General features: G+C 38.4%; 2 protein-coding genes across 2 annotated transcripts in view; both read left to right on the forward strand.

The window, feature by feature from the left end:
* The window catches only part of LOC123271675 (multiple epidermal growth factor-like domains protein 10), a gene marked incomplete at its 5' end in the record, with an annotated part of 32114 nt that extends 17184 nt beyond the window's left edge, over positions 1-14930 (forward strand). Inside the window, 4 exons of the mRNA XM_044738062.1 lie at positions 13703-13948; positions 14010-14255; positions 14374-14619; positions 14680-14930. Coding sequence (XP_044593997.1) covers positions 13703-13948; positions 14010-14255; positions 14374-14619; positions 14680-14930 — 989 coding nt within the window. The remainder of the gene's footprint in view (positions 1-13702; positions 13949-14009; positions 14256-14373; positions 14620-14679) is intronic.
* Positions 14931-19325: 4395 nt separating this feature from the next.
* On the forward strand, positions 19326-20906 carry LOC123271676 (prion-like-(Q/N-rich) domain-bearing protein 25). The gene is made up of 5 exons (XM_044738063.1): positions 19326-19433; positions 19503-19839; positions 19893-20141; positions 20346-20591; positions 20656-20906. The coding sequence occupies exons 1-5, from the start codon at positions 19326-19328 to the stop codon at positions 20904-20906; spliced, it is 1191 nt and encodes a 396-aa protein (XP_044593998.1).
* The last annotated feature ends 1898 nt before the right edge of the window (positions 20907-22804 follow it).

Consider the following 22804-nt stretch of genomic DNA (forward strand, 5'->3'; position numbering starts at 1 on the left):
GATTGTGGTGTGCCCTGGCGTTCAACGTGTTATCAGAACCACTGTGTCTGCAACGCAAATTATATTGCTCTTAATGAATGACGGAAAATTCTTACTGTCATGACTTTAGGTGTCAATGCAAGCTCGGCTTTGTTTCTGTGGCTATAAACATGTGTGTCGTGACTTGAAAATAATTATATTTGTTGTTTTGAGCTGGCAAATTTAATCAAAGTAATGAAAAAATTGATTGACTTTTTTTTTACTCCCGAAAAAATGGAAAATATAGTGATTTTTCTTCGGAAAATTTAAAAAATTATTAATAGATTTGATAGAAAATTTTTTCTGGCTACAATTTTGGTCCTGAAGTTAATCAACGTAAGACCGATAGTTTGTGAGATATAGCCGGATTAATCATAGTCGGAGGAAATTTATACTTTTTTGATTAATTGGCTATATCTCCAAAACTATCAAAGCTAGGAAAATTTTTATTGATTACAATATTGTTACTAGGGAAATTTTCTAACGGGTTTCATGAAGAAAATTTATAATATCGCTTAAAATATCAATAAAAAATTAAAATTTTCTGATCAAAAAACGTATTTTTAATGATTAATTTGATTAATTTGCAATATCCTGGAAACTATGGGAGCTAGGAAAATTTTTATTGATTACAATTTTGTTTCTAGAGAAACTTTCCATCCAAATTATTAATCGTATGTTTTAAAATGTAAGTAACGACTCCAATAAATTCAATTTTCTTTATCAGGTCTCCCGAAGATCGGAATCAACTCTCCAAGGCCGCACTGATGGCAACACCAGAGTCCTAATTCCCAACGTAGAAATTCCAGACGGCTCTGAAAAGCGTCCAATAAGTGCCGTAGACTATGTAGTGGTGGAAATCAGCACTTCAAACTCAAACTCGTTAACTGGAGTCCCGGTTTCTCATTCGTCAATTTCTGAATTTGATAAGAGTAGTAGATAAATGTATATAAAATAAATAAAATAAAGTTTCGATCGATATTTTGGTATTGTTATCTGTGACTAGAACCTTATCTCCGTTTCTTAATTTACGAAAAAAAATACTGCGTTGTGTAGTTTTGTAATCTTTATTAGAATTTAATAGGCATCCAGAATGCACTCAATAATATTGATAATGATTGTATGAAATAATTCAATTAAAACTGTAGAATTTTCAAGTTAGTTCTGTTGAAGAGTCGGTTAAGATTTCTTAATAGAAAAATGCAACGTCAGAACGCTGCAATCATCTTAGTAAGCATTGCATTGATTTTTAGTGTCAATGCAGAAGATAAATCCGAGATACTAACAGACTGTGTGCCCTTTGGTGAAGTTGTAAGTAAAATTATTTTTGGTGTTTGTTTTAATATTAAATTATTAAATTCTAGTTTTTTGACCTGGAGGCGCTGAAAAGTTTGAGAAATAATTTTTATAGGGAAAAAATTGTAGTGGGTTTCAAAACTGAGACTCTTAAGATTACAAAAATCCTGGCGAAGGCATAAAAATAATTAATTTACTAATTTTAACCAAGCAATTAAGTTAATAAATTTTTAAATTCCCGCTAAGAAAATTGAAAATTTTCAAAAATCGGGAAGTTATTGGTTCTACCCCGTTTTTCGAAAATCGAGCTTTCATCAAATCTCGACGTTTTGAGCTCCTGGGAAGCTTTCTGACTATTCCCGCGAGGGTGTCACTATGTCTGTATGTATGTATGTATGTGTGTGTGTGTGTGTGTGTGTGTGTGTGTGTGTGTGTGTGTGTGTGTGTGTGTGTGTGTGTGTGTGTTTTAACTAAGGGGGGGGGGAATCCCTTTTACGGATTCCAGGCATAGCTGTTCGGCCTGGATATATGGCGACTCGACGCAGCGTCATACTAAAACTCGACGTTAACGCCCCCACCCACTAAACCCTAAACCCCTTTTCTTCTTTCCTCTAATCCCTCATGGAAACCGCCGTCAAGCATTACTTCGTGAGGGGAGGATCTAGCTACTGCTATTCCTTCTGGTGGCTAAGGTGTTATTTTTCCTTCCTTCTAGTTTCTGTCATTTGCCCTTTTTCTTTCAATGGAACGCAGCTCTGTAAGCACTTCGGTGGTAAACGTGCTTGTGGCATTCCAGGCAGCTTCGGATGACAGCATTTCTTTTACTATTGACTCTGGTGTGATTTTCTTGTTCAGGATCTTCTCTAACTCATCACGCTGTGGGTTAAAACGATGGCACTCAAAGAAAATGTGCTCCGCATTTTCAGCAACTCTTGGGCAAGACGGACACTCTGGAGAATTATCGTGCTTAAAGCGATGAAGGTACTCCCGGAAACAGCCGTGTCCTGACAACATCTGGGTCAGATAGTAGTTGGCCTCGCCGTGATTCCGGTTAAGCCAAACGTCAATCCTTGGTATAAGTCGATGAGTCCATCTTCCCTTCTCCGCAGCATCCCATAGTTGTTGCCATCTTGCTATACTATGTTGTCGCTCTTCAGTTCTCAGTTCTTCAGCGCTCAGTGTAGATGACCTCTTTCGGTGGTATAGGTACCGTCTTTCCTCAGCTAGGACTCTAAGAGGCAGAGTTCCAGAAATGACGCACACTGTCTCCTCGGATATTGTGCGGAAGGCGCTTGCAACTCTCAGTACACTTAATCGGTAGACCGGTCCGGCTTTGCTCCATGATTCTTGGGTCTCCAGTGCGTCTGCCCAAACGGATATTCTATGTGAGCACTGATGTGACTACGGATGACAGCAATATTCTCCTGCTCTGCTTCGGGCCTCCAACATTCGGCATCAGTCTTGATAGACTAGTTACCACTGCTGATTCTTTAGCACTTACGTGTTCGACTTGTTGCTTAAAGTTCAGTCGGGCATCCAGCGTCACCCCCAGATATCGGATAAATGGTTGCGTTGCGATCTCCTGCTCGCCAACATTCAGCTTGATGTTTTCTACGATCTTTCTGCTGGTGATGAGCACAGCTTCAGTTTTGTGCTTGGCTAACTCCAACTTCATCATCTCCATCCATAGGTTAATCCGGCTAAATGTGATATCGAAAGCCAGATTGATCTCTTCAAAGTATTTCGTGACAATCACTAGTCAATCACTAGACAATCACTAGTCAATCACAGTGGATCGACGACTGCTTCTATTCGTTGGTGCAATACACGCTCTAATATCTTACCCGCTGTATCCAGCATGCAGAGTGGTCGGTAGGATGATGGCTCGTCCGGTGGCTTCTTCCCTTTAGGGAGAAGTACAAGTCTTTGCTGTTTCCATCGTCTAGGAAAAATCCCTTCTTTGAGGCACGAATCGTAGGTATCTAAGAATAGATTTGGCGCTGCTTTAATAGCTGTTTTTAATGCAATATTCGGGATTCCATCCAATCCCGGCGCCTTATTATTCCCTACTCGGTTGCACGCCTCCATCAGTTCCTCTTCTGTGACAGGTGGAATGTCTTCTCGATTTACTGGCAATGAAGAATAGCCGAACTTACTTTGTCGAGGAAACAGCGTAGAAACTATTCTTTCCAGGAGCTGTAGACATGTAGGTGATGGCATTGGCTGGCGCTTCAGGTGGGTCATGACCACCCTATACGGTCTGCCCCATGGGTCCTTTTCTACCTCATCGACGAGTTCCTTCCAACAGCGTCTTTTGCTATCTTTGATGGCCTTGTTCAGTTCTCGACGGGCCTTTTTGTATTCTGCGACCAGCTCCGCAGAGTTAGGTCGTCGGTGGCCACGCTGTGATAATCTTCTCTTTTTGTGACAGGCTGTGCGAAGGGCGTTAATCTGATCATTCCACCAGTGCACCGATGGTCTTTTATTGATGCCACGCTTACGGGGCATGCAGGTGTCGCACGCCTGGGCAATTCTCGTCATTAAATCCTTCGTCTTCTCTACAGCATTTCCTGTGATGATGGTCGAGTCACTGTCTAAGGCTACTAACAAAGCTTCCGAGTCAAAGTCTTTCACTTTCCATCCAGCTGCATTAGTTTGTCTAGTTGCTCTTTGAGGGTTCCGGCCAGCCGATATTTCCCAAAGTATTGCACTGTGGTTGCTGGCGGTGTAGGTGTTTAAGACTTCCCAAGAATAGTTTCCTTTCAATAAGCTGCTGCTGACGAATGTGAGGTCTATTATCGAACTAGCCTCTCCCTTGGTATATGTTGGTGTCTCACCGATGTTGAGAAGGACCACGTCCAGTGAGGCCATTGCTTCACGTAGTGCCTTGCCTCGCGCATTAGTCTGCTTGCTGCCCCAGTCTACCACCCAGGAATTGAAGTCCCCTGCTATAGCTACTGGGTAGTATTGCTTTGCGTCTTCGGTCAGTCGATCCAGGAAGTCAGTAAAGTCGGCAATGGAAAGGCTAGGTGGTGCATAGCAACTATAAAAACGGATGTCGTTAATAGACGCTGCTACAAAGCCGATGCTATCATTGTTCACTATGCTCTGAAAGGGGAGTTTGCCACAGGACCAAATGACAGCCTTGGTGGTGCTGTCAGTTTCCCAAGGTTGGTTATTCAGGTGTCTGTATGGCTCTGCTATTATTACTAAATCAAGCTCTAATTCACGCACGGTCTGCACGAGCAGGTCATGCGCGGCCTCACAGTGATTGAGGTTAAGCTGTAATATCCTCATGTTTGCTTGCTTGTCATTCTCTGAAGTGCCTCTTTGTATACCGGGCCCCTGTATGTGCCGGCGTGATGGGCAGCGTTCTCTGCGCTCTTATTTTCCGCGCATAATACACACTTCGCTGGGTTTTTACAGTCCACAATCTTGTGTCCTTCTTGGCCGCATCTGATGCATAGCTTGGATCGATCTGTCTTGCTTCTGCACTAGGATCCGTGGTGCCCGAAATGCCAGCATTTGTAACATTGGGTAGGTTTCCTCGTGGCTCTAATTCGGCAGTTGACCCAGCCAATTCGGATTTTACCGCTTCCTTCTAATATCTTCTGAGCTGCTGCAGCCGGTAGTATCACGACAGCGGTTTGGGTACCTCTGTAGGCTTTGCGGATCTTGATTGTCCCTGGTAGTATTTCGCAGAGCTCCTTGGTTACCGTATGCAAGGCAGCCTGAATATCCTCCTTTGTTGTGGTGTCATCTAGGTCTCGGATCTCGATGTCTTCTTGTGGCCCTTTGCAGATCACTTTGGCCTCCTCCTTAAGAATGTTTGCGATGGTCTGTTGCAGGCCTTGGCCTTTGTCCACGCTCTTCCGCGACATCGTAATCAGCAAGTCCCCGCTTCTGGTCTTGTTGATCTTGTCCACCGTTGTGCGAACTTGCTCATCAGGGACGTCCTTCTTTATGCGACGCAAAATCTCGGCGTACTTTGCTTTCTCGGCCGGGCGGATGATCAGTGCGTCGGGTCTGATCCATTTGAGCGGTTTTTTGCGCTTAGGCTCCGGCCTGGGCTTCTTTGGAGGCTCCTTTGGGAGCTGTTCTTTGGCTAGCCTCCGTTTCTCTTTCCTTGTGTGGACATCATTCCAATCAGTCGCGTCTTTTTTTTCGGCGTTCTGCTTCATCACGTTTTTCGGAGGACTTGGTTTCAAGTCCTTTCTCTTCGTCAATCGCCCATCTATTCCATCTGGGGAGTTTCGGTCCTACCTCTTGTTAGACTTGTTGGAAGTATGACCTTCGTCTTTAGCATCAGATTCACCGTCACCATCGCCTCCGATGTCCATTGATTCTTCGATCTCCACAGTAAGTTGACTGCTCTTCTCCGGCGTAAGACGAGGAGTGAGTCGTCGAGGTGACTGCCATTCTTCGTCCAGTTTTTTAAACCTTCGAAGGGCGTTAACTATCCCGGTTGCCTTGGCCTTTATCTCTTTATGGATATTGACCTTTGATTGGACAAACTCATGCAGTTCGCTTTTCGAGGCGTTCCAGCGCTTGCGTCCGCTTCATCTCAGCGCTTACTGTAATCACTGCTTCTTGGGCGTGAGGCCCACTAATACTCCTGTCCTTTTCTTGTTTTTTCGTTTCTTCCATGATTTTGAGTGATACTCCAAACCAAATGTCGTCTCCGAACGCGATGCCTCTGAAAGTGGAGGGGTGATCACTCTTACAGCTACCTCCATTGCTATAAGAGCTTTCGGTCATTGAAGCGGGAAATCTCAACCGCTTCGACCCTGCACCTGCTTCCTTCATCGGCTTCCTCTTACTCCCGTGGGTGCGGCACGTAGATGCCGGAAGTTACCGCGCTATAAGGATCATTTCGCACATCTCTTTCGAGCAGCGTCACCGCATCCGCTTGTGTACGTAACCCTAGGTCAGATGGTGTGACCAACCCTTCCTGCCGAAAGGGGAGTTTTCGTTTTTTACCGCGAGAGCTATTTTATTTCGCTCTTACCCTCTGCTCCGGAGAACAGCGAGCTTCCTCCGACCCACAAGGATACACGGACGGTGGCTGTTACTCTTCAGCTCCGATGCCTGATTTGGTCCGCGAGGGCTATTTTATTTCACCCCAATCCACCGATCTTACGACCGGTTAGGACCCCCCCTATCCGCCACCTGGGGACGCGCCCGGTGGGAGTTTGGCTTCTTTCGAAGGGTGTGTGTGTGTGTGTGTGTGTGTGTGTGTGCGATTTCATCGCGGTTGGTGCCATTCGAAAGGGCTTGGCTAAACTTAGATTATCAATACAATTTGGACAGATTCGTACCGATGGATTTCAAAAAATCTAAAAAAAACTGGACAAAAAAAATTAGACAAACGGTTGACCCTGAAGGCCATCCCTGCAACTTCCCGCCACTTACATACCTAGGCGCTTAAAATCGCACTAATAATTGCTCTTCGAGCTCAAAAAAACAACTTATGTCTTATTTTGAGCTCTCCAAGCTCAAAGAGATAGTCTTTCTATACTTTTGACATAGAATTTAATTTCACATAACTTCACACTAATAGATTTGTTTATAGTTAAAAAGATTTGTTAATATTTAACAAATCATTTATTAGAAGCCATTTGTTAGGCCTTAACAAATATTTCTTAGTATTTAAAAAGATTTATTAATACTTAATAAATGAATATCAGATTTATTGAATACAAACAAATCATTTTGAATACTAAGAAATATTTATTTAACATTAAAAAATGGTCTCTAATAAATGATTTGTTAGCTATTAACAAATATTATTTAATACAAATAAATTCTTCTATCAGTGCAGTCAATTCGTTCAAGAGATATCATAAACGAAAGAAAACCGAAAAGTGTTTTCTGCACATAACTTCACATAATTTCACATAATTTCACATAATTTCAGTCGATTCGTTCAAGAGAAATCATGAACGAAAGAAAACCGAAAAGTGTTTCCTGCACATAATTTCACATAATTTCAGCCAGTTCGTTTAAGAGATATCATGAACGAAAGAAAACCGAAAAGTGTATTCTGCACATAACCACATAATTTCACATAATTTCACATAATTTCACATAATTTCAGTCGATTCATTCAAGAGATAACTTCACATAATTTCACATAATTTCACATAATTTCAATCAATTCGTTCAAGTGTTTTTTCCACATAACTTCACATAACTTTACATAATTTTGCATAAGTTCACATAACATTTCTTTTCGGATCGTTTTTGATGAGATAGTATAATTTTTAGACTTTTGAGCTCGAAGAAGCATAGAAAAGCTATCTCTCCAAGCTCGGAGAGCTCAAAATAATACATAAATCGATCCAAAAAAAATTGAGATTGGCACATGCGCTATAGAACTTTCTTCTCAGGAAATGATGCAAAACTTGAATTTGATAAATGATCATTTTCTTTTTTGTAAAAATTGAACGACCGCTATGAAGCTTGCATTTTAATATTTGCCAAACTTTTTTTTTATTATTATAGATTTCATGTATAACAGTGATAATTGCTGTTTACATTTAAGGACTCTACTTTATATCATTCAATCCTGCCTTTTACTTTTATTTCTTGCCATTTTTTGTAGCTATGGCCGATTTTTAATTAATCTGTACTTGCATTTGCCTGTATTGAGAATGCACTAGTTACTGCTTTTTCAATATAGTGACTTGATTAGGGAAACCACAGAAAACCCGGTCGTAATTACTGTCGGCGCGCCATCTAGCGGCCTCCCAGTCCAAGTATACCTGAGGTACTAGTGAAAAAAATCCTGTTTATGCTAGAGTCTGGATTCAGTACTTTATACGATCTAGGCGTCGGTTTTATGCCTTAGACTGCTCGGCTATACTGATCGGTAAATATAATAAGTTGATATAATTTTTGTTAAATTAATTACAATAAAATAATATTCATTAAGTTGTCATTGTATAAGCAATGAAAAAAAAAAAATAGCTGTTTTATGCTTTTGAGCTCTTCGAGCTCAAAAGTCTTATCAAAGTTCGATGAAACACAATTTTTATAATTTTCAAACTGTTATAATTTTCGAATGAATCAACCGATTTTCACGTGGTTGGCGACAATCGATGTACTTTTTTGAGCTCTATAAAAAAAGTAGCTGTTTTAAGCTTTTGAGCTCTTCGAGCTCAAAAGTCTTATCAAAATTTGATAAAACACGATTTATTCAATTTTCAAACTGCTATAACTTTTGAATGAATGAACCGATTTTCACGCGGTTGGCGGCAATCGACGCAGTTTTTGAAGCTCCATGAAAAATTTTCAACTTTAAATTGATCGAGCCATGAATTTCGAAGTTATTACGAAAAAACACTTTTTTCGATTTTTTTCGACAACGATATCTCACGAACGCATCAACGGATTCTAACGTTTTTGGCGGGGATCGATGGAGGTTTTTAAGGTTAAGAGCTGATTAGATTTTGAGACCGATCGGTTCAGCCAATTCGGAGATATTTGAAAAAAATTAAAAAAAAAAACTTTTTTTTTCACTTTTTTTGGATTTTCTCGAAATCTACCGGTCCGAATCGGTTCAAATTTTCAGGAAATCTAAGTTTAGTGAAGCCCTTTCGAATGCCACCAACCGCGATGAAATCGGTCAAGTCGTTCAAAAGTTACAAGAGGTTTACATACACACACACACACACACATCCACACACACACCCACACACACACACATACACACACACATACATACAGACGTACGGACATCATCGTAAAAATAGTCAGGGAAGCTTCCTGTGACCTTCAAACGTCGAGATTTGATGAAAACTCGATTTTTGTAAAACGGGGTGAAAACAATAACTTCCCGATTTTTGAAAATCTGAGATTTTTAGCGGGAAGTTAAAAATTTTTTAAAGGAGGTTTATTTGGAATAACGCTTAGACGGCTTTATTAATTAACTCCAAAAACTAATCAGCTCTTAACATCAAAAAACTACGTCGATTGCTGCTAATCCGGTCAAAATCGGTCGATTTGTTCGAGAGATGTGCAGGAAAAAAAAACCCAAAAAAGTATTTTTTCGGAATTACTCCAAAATTTATAGTTCGACCAATTGAAACTTGGAAATTCTTTATAAAGCTTAAAAAACTGCGTAGAATGCTGCCAACTGCGTACAAATCGGTTCATTCATTCAAAAGTTCTTGCGGTTTAAAAATTCAAAAAATAGTGTTCTATGAAACTTTTATCAGTCTTTCGAGCTCAAAGAGCTCAAGAGCATAGAAAAGGTATCTTTTAGAGCTTGGAGAAATCAAAAACTTCGTAGGTGCAATTTTAAGCGCCCAGGTATTAAGGGAATTAGCGGGAAGTTGCAGGGATGGCCTTTAGGGTCAACCATTTTCCTCATTTTTTTTCTTAGAAAATAATGATTTTAAAACTTTGACAATTTATAAATATATATAAAATAAATACAATGAAGATTCGATTGATATTTTGGTATTGTTATCTGTGACTAGAACCTTATCTCCATTTCTTAATTAACGAAAATAAATACTGCGTTGTTTAGTTTTGTAATCTTTATTAGAATTTAATAGGCATCCAGAATGCACTCAATAATATTGATAATGATTGTATGAAATAATTCAATTAAAACTGTAGAATTTTCAAGTTAGTTCTGTTGAAGAGTCGGTTCAGATTTCTTAATAGAAAAATGCAACGTCAGAACGCTGCAATCATCTTAGTAAGCATTGCATTGATTTTTAGTGTCAATGCAGAAGATAAATCCGAGATACTAACAGACTGTGTGCCCTTTGGTGAAGTTGTAAGTAAAATTATTTTTGGTGTTTGTTTTAATAGTGTAAAATAATGGAATAGCAAGAAAGCGGAGGATCAGGTTTTGGTCCGCATTAAAATGTGAAAATATTATTAACAATATGAGCTAGAAATTTATTTACACGATATACACTCAATCTTTATTCAATATGTTAGCGGATTGTCTTAATAAAAGCGGATAAGCTAATGAAAGCGTATGAACAAAAAGAGAAGCCGGTTGACACGTAGTTGAACACACAGCCGGCACTGAGAAAGCGGTGAATTACTGCACAAATAACACAAATTATCTGAAATAGACTCAAAATAAGGAGAATTTATTAAAGCGGATTAATAATCAATTAAGCAAAAAAGCGGAATTTTATAACTTAGGCGAATTAATTTAGCGGGATAGCGAAGCGTTAGACTCAATGGCGTTGTAGCGAAAGATAACAATAATAATGCGTCTTCTTCCTCGTCGACTTAGGGAAGAAGGCTGATTGCGCATGTCTGCGGAGCGATCAGCCAATCACAGCTTCGAGACATGGCGTGATCGGTCAAGTTCAGTTTTGCGCAGGCGGTAAGTTTAAGCGGGAACTAGCGGTTGACAGGTGCGGCTCGTGAAATTGGGAGTCCCCCAGGGGCGACTCCATCGCGGCTGGGCCTGCTCACTGAACAAATAGTAACTTATTAAATTTTAGTTTTTTGAGCTGAGGGCATTGAAAAGTTTAAGAAATAATTTTTTTTTAGGGAAAAATTTGCAGTGGGTTTTAAAGCTGAGACTCTGAAGATCATAAAAATTTCAGCAAAAACATAAAAATAATTAATTTACTCATTTTTATCAAGCAATTATGTTAATAAATTTTTTTTCTTAGAAAATAATGAGTTTCAAACTTTGACAATTTATATTTAATAAATTATTCATTTCAGAGCAAAATTATTGGGACAAAATTGTAGCTATAAGTGTCCTTTTTAAAAATTATTTTAATTAGTTCCTTAATTTTAGTTATGAATTTTTAAATAATAAAAAATGAGAAAATTTATGGAAAAAACTAGTTTTTTGGCCTGGGGGCGCTGAAAAGTTTGAGAAATAATTTTTTTTAACTAAATTATATTACAAAAAAAGCAACTTGAAAGGACTTTTGGATAAAAATTGATTAATTGCAGTGCCATCTACATCGTCCTTGCTGCGGCAATTATAAGTGCGACCTGACGGATACTTTCGGAAGATTCGAGTGTCAGGAGAAAGTAAAATTAGGCGACACATGCAGGAACACCGACGACTGCGTCGACATCGTGCACTCAGTCTGCACGAAAAAAAAGTGTCAATGCAGACAAAGTAACGTCAGAGTTAGCGACTATGCCTGCGCGCCGCTCTTGAATACCTATTGTTGGAAAAACGAGACCTGCGCGCCAGAGAATTCACTGTGCATTAATAACGAGTGTCAATGCAAAGACGGATATGTAGCGGAGGACGGCAAGTGTCTGCCAGGTGAGTCACACTTAACTTTGCGAGACACTAGAGTCATTAATCTGTCCTTGCAGTTGTAATTGGATCGGAATGTAGTGACGATGCAGCGTGCGCAAGTGTCAAATTCGCGAAGTGCTCGAGTAGAAAAGTTTGCGCTTGTCCAAGAAACACGATTGCGACGAATAGCAGATTGTGCCCAGTGGCTCTGGAAGAAACCTGCGACTCTAATCGAGATTGCGGCGTCACTAATTCTTGGTGTGATAACAATAAGTGTCAATGCAGGGGTCGATATGTTGCCTACTCTAACATCGAATGTAGACTCCGTAAGTTTGATTATTTCTATGTTATTAGTGCATTTATAAGAAGTAGTAATTGCATTGACATTCATTAAACATGCAGTTAAATTTAGGCGTAAGTAATTAAATAAATTGCAGCTTTGAAAGACAATAGACGATAAATTTCACTGTATTGACATTAAAATCAACTGTATTCGCATTGAATGACGATGCAGTTGATTTTTCTATTATCTACATCAGTAAATAACAATTTTCAAAGCAAATATAGAACATTTTCATTGCAATGATACTAAAAGTCACTACATTATTATTGGATGACGATGCAGTGATTTTTTTATGCCTATTTGGGTAAATGGCAATTTGTTAAGACAATATAACAAATTTATACCACATTGACACTAAAAGTCACTACGTTGACGTCGAATGACGATAGTAGTTATATTTTGTTGTAATAATTAATTATAATTGTTGCATTGATTTAAAGCGTCAATGCAGTAGATAAAGGTAGCTTTTAATTTTTCCTGCTTTAGCTCGCTTGGGAATGTCGTGCGAGAAATCAGAAGAGTGCAACGATCACATTATTAACTCAATCTGCTTTGATAATACATGCAAATGCAGAGATACTCACACACCTGAAGAGGGAAATATGTGCGTGGCAACGACAATCTTGTACTGTGAAGAAGAAGAAGAGTGCGCAAGAATGAATGGTGCCTGCATTTACGGTCTTTGTCAATGCAGAGCCAATTACGTGATACAGGATTCAAAATGTCTGCCAAGTAAGAAATTTATAAATAATATTACATAATTATGTCCAAGTTTTACAAACTTTGTCAATGTAGCAAAATTGGCGGGACGATGCAGAATACATTCAGATTGCGCCGCAGTGAATTTTGCTCTGTGTTTAGAAGGAGAATGCACTTGCAGTGAAGGATTCTTTACTGTCAATGCAACAACTTGCGTAAGAGCTCTTGGTAATACCTGCATTAGCGATAAAAATTGTGCTGTCAGATTCTCTAGTTGTTATAATAGAAAGTGTCAATGCAATCACGGTTACACGCAGTATTCCGAAGGACAATGCAGTGCGAGTGAGTAACAATAATTACATCTAATCAACAAAATTGTCATCTGACTTGAAAATAATTTTAGCGGAACTAGGGACGACTTGTTTTGACAACAGCACTTGCAATCTGATAAAAAACGCGTATTGCTTTGAGAGTCAATGCACTTGCAACGAAAACCATAAAGAAATTGATGCATTTACTTGCGCGCCTTTGCTCAACGCCAACTGCTCCAAGGTGGTGGGATGTGCTCCCGAGAACTCGGTCTGCATTGATCATAAGTGTCAATGCGAGTTCGGTTACTTCCCGAAGTCCAACTACGAGTGTGTCTTAAGTGAGTCTTAGACCTCAGCTGAGATTTTTTGTTAATTTGTTTGCTTTTAGGGTACCCGGAAGTGCAATGCAGAAATTACGAGAACTGCATTGACATTCCCAACGCAAAGTGTTCTGACGCAGGAGAATGCATCTGCCGTAAAAATTACGTCCGAAGTAGCCCAACAACTTGTTTGCCAACTTTGGGAGGTAACTGCTCAAGCAACAGAGAGTGTATCACTGTCAATGCAAGGTGTTTTAGGAACCAATGTCGCTGCTCCCCAGGATACACGCAGCACTCTGATGACCTCTGCTTTCCTGGTAAGTTTCTGAAACTAACCAGAATTGTGCATTGATACTCGAAACACCAACTGAATTGGCTCTGAGTGACGATGCAGTAGAATTCTACCTCTCTTGATTTAGCGAATAACAATTCCCGTTTGGAAATTGATAATTTTCTGAGCGAATCCATGCAGTGTTCCTGGGTCAGAAGTGCGACATTGACGAAGATTGTGATGAAATATCAAACGCTGAGTGTTCTCACAAGAGATGTCAATGCAAAGAAGGGTACAAAAAGTTCAACCGCAAGGTGTGCTTGCCTCTGATTGGCACGCGCTGCATCGAACACAAAGAGTGTGCTGTCTACAATTCTAATTGCGTTGAAAATACGTGTCAATGCTTGGATACTTTTGTTCCGCAGACTCAGTTCGAGTGTGTGGCGAGTAAGTACAGAAATTTGTTGGTTACAAAACTTACATCGTCACTCATTTTCGATAATTTCAGCTGGCATTAACGTTTCTTGCCTCACGGATAGCGACTGCAAACTAATAAATACGCATTGTTCAAAGCTTAAATTCTGCGTTTGCGATCAACATTACATTTCGATGGACAATATGACATGTGTTTCAATCCTCGGAGGTTATTGCTCGGAAAACGTGACCTGCACCTCTCCTAATTCTGAGTGCATTGACAATAAGTGTCAATGCAGCCCGAATTATACTCCAGGGCCTTACAATCAGTGTTACCCAAGTTAGTATGCAATTTGTCCTATTCATTTTTAAGGCAAGTGAAAATTGTGTCCTACATTGACGCTCAGCGTCAATGCAGTCTTGTTTTCTCAGAAAATTCATAAAAATTTCCTTTTTAGATTTATTAGGAACGTCTTGTCAAGCGGATTATGATTGTCAATACATCCCCAATGCAATTTGCATTGACAAGATTTGTGTGTGCAAGCCCAACACATTTGCATTGACCCCGTCAGCCTGTACCCACTTGTTGAACACCTCCTGCTCGTCTTCCGCTGATTGCGACGTTGAAGCGTCGCACTGCTTTGAGAATAAGTGTCAATGCAAGCCTGAGTGGGTAGCACTCACTGATATGACATGTGTAGAACGTAAGTACACCTTATTTTATTCGTTGGTCGTGAGAAAAATTTCACGAAATTGTTCTGCAGATTCTGCGGTGTATGATTGCAAAGAAGATTTTGAATGTGGCGAGACCTGGCGTACTAGATGTCATCAAAACAAATGTGTCTGCAATGCAAACCATATTGCTGTCAGTGAACTGACTTGCTTGCCGATTCTGGACGGAACCTGCTGGAGAGATGATCAATGCATGACGAAAAATTCTCATTGCGATGGCTCTTGGTGTCAATGCAAGCCTGGTTTTGTTTCTGTGGCTAAAAATATGTGTGTACTAAGTTGAGAAATTTATATCTGTTGTTTTTAGATGAAAAATTTAATAAAAGTAACGAAAAAATTGATTGACTTTTTTTTCACTCCTGGAAAAATGGAAAATATAGTTATTTTTCTTCGAAAAATTTGGAAAATTATTACTAGGTTAAATAGGAAATTTTCCAGACTAATATTTCGGTCCTGAAGTTAATCATCGTAGGACCAAAAGTTTCTGAGATATCACCGCATAAATCATGATCGGGTAAAATTGATATTTTATTGATTAATAGGCCGTATCTCCAAAACTATATATTTTTATTATTATGCTTTACTTGTACACCTCTCGGTTTTTACAAGGCTGATTACTCTTTTTCTCCTAGCTTTACGCTTTTTCTATTTCTCATATTGGACCTCAGCAAGTCCCACCCGACACTTCATTTCTACTTTTAATTCTTGCGGCTGTTGACCGACTTGTGCTTTCTGTACCGTATTCACCCTGAACCTCACCTTCTCAGGCTGTTGGAACAGAATCATGGGGAAACCACAGAGAAAACCCATGATAGTAAAGTCGGAGCTGGGCTAAGTCTACAGTGATTGATAAGAAACTCTTCTTTAACGACCACTGGAGCATTAGGCCCCTCTCCTAGTGTGCAGAGATCCCTCGCGCTAGCCAACGCTGACTAAAGTGGTCACCCATTCAAGTTGTTGCTTAAAATGTGTGATCGCCCAAGTCAGACGTGTGCCGCCCGGCTATCTCTGCCACTTCCAGAGGCTGGCAACGTAATGTAACGCACATATTGCACGCCTCATAGCGCGAAGCGCGTGAGGTTGTGCTTTATACTCGACTCGTCAAGGTCAAGCAATTTTGTGATCTTTAAATGTCTCTATCACAACCATATTACACTTATACCATAATTTAAGTAGATGTACACGGAAAAAACACTTAAATTAAACCATCTTTTACTTTCTAAAATCATTTCATGTTGCTATTTTGAAAAAAAAAAACGTTTTGAAAAAAATTTTACGTGGACGTCCGGATGTCACCCCATTTTGGATGTACCAATGATTACTCCCGAACAAATTGATATTTCAAGACCGGACCTTTTTATTAGTTTACGAATGCGATGAACTGGGTCCGTATTTCATATCAGTAGCCTAGTTTACGTAACTTTTTTTTTAAATTGAATTTTTATTAAAATTTATTACGATATAACCGTACAAAGACAAACGAATTTTTCTTATTTGTCACGTGAAAACTATGACGTCACTTGATAAAGCTAGATTTTTTGACTGCGTGCGCATATAACAAGAAAAAAGGGCGCTGATATTAAAAAAAAAAAAATACTCTGTAAGAAATTACTTAATTATAATTTTCTTTTTTTTATCAGTTACACAATTTATTTTTTCTTGAAAAATGAATGAGCGTTATGAGGCGTGCAATTTTGGATTTTCCAAACTTTTTTAAATTATAATCACTGAAAAATATTGGTGCGTGCTGGGATCGCACCCGGGTCCCACTCTTTCGGAAAGCGAGCACCGAGCCGACCAGGCCATTGCCAGCCTGTATCTCCAAAACTAATATAGTTATAAATATTATTACCGATTTGAATATTGTTTTTTGGAAAATCCCTTAACAGATGTAAGTGGAAAAAATTAAAATATCGATTAAAATAATAAAAACAGAAATTACCTTAAAAAAAAACTTTCGGGATTCGATGAGATGCTTCTTGAAACCAATCAAAGCAATAAAATTTAATAATATCGATAAGTATAGCCGGATATGGGTGATAACAACTTTATTTTTGTATCCACATGAATGACAAAAAAAGAAACTATCACAATTTTATTTCAAAACGAGTTCAATGATCGTGATAATCTCTATTTTTAACCGCTTTAGTTAAGCCATGAATAGTTCCAGCTAGTTAATATGAAAACTTATTGCAGTGTAAACCAAGAGAAGATTATTGTTATGTAAAGAATTTTTCTTTACATATTTATTAATTATAAAAAACTCGAGTATGATTTTATGGCATTTTTTAAAGATTGTAAAACATAATTCGAGTGTGATCATTAAGTGTCTCGTTCGACTCCTGTAAGCAAACTCACTTATACTTAAAATAAAATAAATACTTAAGTACTGACAAAAAATATTAGATAAAAAGATTTATTTTAAACCAAAAGATTTTAGAGTAACTTAAGTACAGAATTTTGAGTGTTGAGACAAATTTCTAAATGAATTTTAATATTGCAAGTTTTAAATAATTTTTAGATAATCAAAATTAAATATTAAATGAGAAATGAACTTTACGAATATGAAACAGATAAAAAAAATAGAACTTGAATGTTAAACAATTTAAAATAAACAAATATTAAATAATGAAATTCTAAAATAATGCAACAAATTTATAAAATGATAAAACAGAAGTATTTCTACAAATAAATAATTAAATTCAAAAAACGTAAGAGATGCTAGAATCAAATACATATCTATTTATTCAATTTAAATAAATGAATTATTGTTAAACAGTACAAATGTACTTTGTCTTTGCCTTTGTCTTTGTCTATACGTAAATGCGCTTACGTATACACAAACACATAGATGTTTAATAGAACATAAGAGTAAGTAAGAAAACTACATTGCACTCTGACCCAAGTAGAGGGAACTCATGCGATATTTTTGAACAACTTAAGAGAGAGGGTAAGGGCCCAAAAAAATAGACAAATAATTGGACATTTGGTTCCCCCAATGAGTGGAAATTAGTAACGCCCTAAAATTCGACACCTTACAATTTTCACAAGAAAATCTCTCTCGTTGTCCTGACGTCCTAGTGTTAACATCACCTAAAGTTTTAATAAGTCTGAATAGACCACGTGTTAAATTTACCGAATAACAAATAAAAGATTGTAAAATTAAAAGTATAATTATGAAGTGAATCAAATCTAAAGAGTAAGTCAAATCAACAAAGTTCATCTTTTTTATCAGGTACATTTTAAATAAATAATATTTGTGAATTTAATAATATCGTAAAATCGTTATATGAAAGAAAAAGTTAACTTTGAATCACTGTGTAATAATTGTAATTATTGTAATTTAACTAATGATATTAATTTTTGATTTAAACAATATATGTATTAAAATTATTCAACGTCCAATTTTTTCAACAAACCTATCATTCTCAATGAATAGAAACTCGGAAGTTCCCGGGATATTAGCCTAACACACTAGGACCGAATACTTAAACACAATAAATAATTTAAATGTAAAATCCATTAATTTCCCTAAATTAATTTTTTTTACATAACATTATATTTTTAAAATGTCACATAAGATTGCTTTGATCATCTTAGCAAAAGTTGCATTGATTTTGAGCATCAATGCAGCACAAACTGATCCACCAACGAACTGCGTAGAATATCCTTGCAGTGTTCCTGGGTCAGAAGTGCGACATTGACAAAGATTGTAATAAAATATCAAACGCTGAGTTTTTTGATAGAATATGTGAATGCAGACAAGGGTATACAAAGTTCGACTACCAGAAGTGCTTGCCCCTGATTGGCACAAGCTGCACGGAACACAAAGAGTGTGTTGTCTACAATTCTAATTGCGTTGACAATAGTGTCAATGCTTGGACACTTATGTTCCGTAGACTCAGTCCAAGTGTGTGTCGATTAAGTACTTATTTCTTTGGTTACAAGAATTCCATCGTCACTTATTCTCGATTCTTTTAGCTGGCATTGACAGTATTTGCTACAGTGACGATGATTGTCATGCAGTAAATACGCATTGCTCAAGATTAAATCGCTGCGCTTGTAATCGAAAATTCATCTCGATAAACAATACGACATGTGTGAAAATCCTAGGGGATCACTATGGGGATAGCAAAACCTGCATAACTGCTAATTCTGATTGCATTTACAATAAATGTCAATGCAGCCAAGGTTTTTCCCAAGGGCTGTAAAATGATTGCGTTTCAGGTTAGTATAAGATTCACTTGCAATTTTAAGTACAGTCAGCTTTATTTGCATTGACACCTAATGTCGTGTTTTTTTTCACTCCCGGAAAAATAGAAAATATAGTGATTTTTCTTCGTAAATGAGAAAAATTGAAATATTGATTAAAATAGTGTTGGAATAATTAAAATAAAAAAAAGTTTTCGGGAATGGATGAAATGTTTCTCGAAAATAATCAAAGCAATAAAATTTAACTATATTTATAAAGATAGCTGGATGTCAGTGACATCAACAACTTTATTTTTGTATCCACACTAACGAAAAACAAAGGAGCTATCTAAAACTTATGTTGAAACAAATTTAATGATCGCGATAATCTCTATTTTAAACTGCTTTATTAAAGCCGTGAACAGATTGAATTAGTTAGTACAAGAACTTATTGCAGTGTGACCCAAGGTAAGATTATATTTTTAAAATGTATCATCAAATTGCTTCGATCTTCCTAGCAGGAGTTGCATTGGTTTTGGGCATCAATGCAGCGCAAACCGATCCAACAACGAACTGTGTACAATTTGGCGGATCGGTAAGTATAACTCTTTGGCCAGCCAAAGTGTGTTGACTTTTATCGTCAATACACGGATTTATTTTGCAGTGTGACCAGCATCGTCGTTGCTGTGGTGAAAACCTCAAGTGTGAGCTGTCGATACCAGTATATACTTTCGGTATATACGAGTGCACAGAAAAAGCAAAACTGGGCGACTCGTGCCAAGAAACATTTCACTGCATTGACATTCTGCACTCTGTATGTTCGACAAATCGGTGCGAGTGTCGACAAAACAACGTCAGAGTTAGCGACTACGCCTGCGCCCCAATCTTGAATGGCTATTGTTGGAAAAACGAGACCTGCGCGACGGAGAATTCACTGTGCACTGATAATGAGTGTCAATGCAGAGACGGATTTGTAGCGGAGGCCAACGAGTGTCTGCCAGGTGAGTAACACTTAACTTTGTGTGACACTACAGTCATTAATCTGTGCTTGCAGTTGTAATTGGATCGAAATGCAGTGTCGATGTAGATTGTGAAAGTGCCCAATTCGCAGAGTGTTCCTCAAACAATGTTTGTGTCTGTTCAGAAAACGCGATTGAAATCAATGGAAGGTTGTGCTCGATACGTTTGGGAGCAACTTGTCAAACTAACGACAATTGTACTGCCGTAAATTCTTGGTGCGATGACAATAAGTGTAAATGCATAGCTCAACATTTTGCCTACTCTGAGATCGAATGTAGACTCGGTAAGTTTGATTTTTTAGAGGAAATGACTGCAATGACACGAGTAATATTTTCTACATTGACATCGAACGACGATGCAGTCAAATATTACCCGTTTTAGTTGACAATAACAATATTTCTATGACAGGCACTGTAAATCCCAGGTGCATTGATCTTGATAGTTAATGCAGTGAGACAATTGTTGCTTATAACTTATTCTTCCGCAGCCTTCATAGGAATGCCTTGCAATAAATCATGGGACTGCTATCCTCATTTTAGCAACTCACACTGCATCAACAAAACCTGTCAATGCTACAGAAATTACATGCTAAAGAACGTAAATGAGTGCTCACCAGTGACAAGCTCGTATTGTTCAACAACCGATAAGTGCTTGGACGCTGAATCTGTCTGCATTGCCAGTTGGTGTCAATGCAAGCCTAACTACGTAATGCGAGAGTTTAAATGTCTGCCACGTAAGGATTTGAAAAATAATATTTTTATAGTTTAGTCGAACTAATACTAACATTGTCAATGTAGAACAATTGACGGGACGATGCAGTAAAAATTCAGACTGCTCCGAAGTGACTTTTGCGGTATGTTCAAATAAAGAATGCGCTTGTCCAAACGGATTTTTTAATGTCAATGCAACAGCCTGCGCAAAAGCTCTTGGTGAAAGCTGCAATGTCAATAAGGATTGTACCGTTAGATTCTCTAATTGTCTTGACAAAAAGTGTCAATGCAATCGAGACTACGTACAGTATTCCGAGAGTCAATGTCGTGCAAGTTAGTAACAATAATTATATCTAATCAACAAAATTATAATCTGACTTAAAAATTATTTTAGAGGAACTGAGGACGACTTGTTTTGACAACAGCACTTGCAATCGGATAAAAAACGCGCATTGCTTTGAGAGTCAATGCAGTTGCGCGGACAACCATATTGAAATGGATGCATTCACATGCGCTCCGTTGCTCAACGCCACCTGCTCTAATGACCTGAATTGCGCCCCCCCAAACTCGGTCTGCATTGATCATAAGTGTCAATGCGAGTTCAGTTACTTCCCGAAGTCCAACTACGATTGTGTCTTAAGTAAGTCTCGGACGTCAGCTGAGATTTTTTGCTAATTTGCTTGTTTTTAGTGTACCTGGAACGGCAATGCAGAATCGACAAGGACTGCATTGACATCCCTTACGCAAAGTGTTCTGACGCTGGAAAATGCATCTGTAATCAGAATTACGTGCTCACTGGCCCAACAACTTGTTCGCCAACTTTGGGAGGTTCCTGCGCACGCGACAAGGAGTGTTTCCCTGTCAATGCAGAGTGTTCCAGGAACCAATGTCGCTGTTCCCCAGGACACACGCAGCACTCTGATGACCTCTGTTTACCTGGTAAGTTCCCGAGACTGACCAAGATTGTGCATTGATACTCGAAATATCAACTGCATTGATTCTAAGTGACAATGTAGTATAATTCTACCTCGCCTGGCTTAGCGAAAATTGATAATTTTCTGAGCGAATCCTTGCAGTGTTCCTGGATCAGAAGTGCGACATTGACGAAGATTGTGATAAAATATCAAATGCTGAGTGTTCACACAAAAGATGTCAATGTAGAGAAGGGTACACAAAGTTCGACCGCAAGGTGTGCTTGCCTCTAATTGGCACGCGCTGCACGGAACACAAAGAGTGCGCTGTCTACAATTCTAATTGCATTGACAATAAGTGTCAATGCTTAGAAACCTTCGTTCCGCAGACTCAGTCCGAGTGTGTGGCAAGTAAGTACTCAAACTTGTTGTCAGTAACAAGAATTGCATCGTCACTTATTATCGATACTTTTAGCTGGCATTGACAGTATTTGCTTCAGTGACGATGATTGTCACGTAGTAAATACGCATTGTTCAAGGTTTCAATATTGCGTTTGTAATAAAAATTACATCTCGTTTGAAAATAGGACATGTGTTTCGATTATTGGAGCGTATTGTAGGGAAAGCGCATCCTGCGTCACTCCCAATTCCGATTGCATTTACAATAAATGTCAATGCAGCCAAGGTTTTTTCCAAGGGCTGTACAATGATTGCGTATCAGGTTAGTATAAGATTCACTTGCAATTTTAAATACATTCAACTTAATTTGCTTTGACACCTAATGTCAATGCAGTTCAAATTATTCAATGTGCCTCACATTGTCCGCCAAGTTTGTGACATAACCTGAATTGCGAATCATTGACAAAAATTTAGCCTGCATTGACACTCGATGTCAATGCAGACAACTATTATCACTAAACTTGACATTGATTGATTTCAGAGTATGCATTGCAATATTTTAATTTGTAAAAAGACTAAATTTGAGCTGCGTTGATAACAAGTGTCAATGCAGTCTCATTTTTGGTCACAGTGCTCCTAAAAATTGTATTTATAGTCACGTTAGGTGGTGCCTGTGCAATTGATCGTGATTGTATAACCATACCACATGCGATTTGCATTGAGAAGAAATGTGCGTGCAAACCCGACACATTTGCATTAACCCCGTCAGTCTGTACCCACTTGCTGAACACCAATTGCCTGTCTTCCGACGATTGCGGCATCGACGCGTCGCACTGTTTTGAGAATAAATGTCAATGCATTTCTAATTGGGTGGTACTCACGGATACCTTGTGTGTTAGACGTAAGTATAGGATACTTTATTCGTT

Source organism: Cotesia glomerata, linkage group LG9, assembly GCF_020080835.1.
Source record: "Cotesia glomerata isolate CgM1 linkage group LG9, MPM_Cglom_v2.3, whole genome shotgun sequence".
Lineage (NCBI taxonomy): Eukaryota > Metazoa > Arthropoda > Insecta > Hymenoptera > Braconidae > Cotesia > Cotesia glomerata.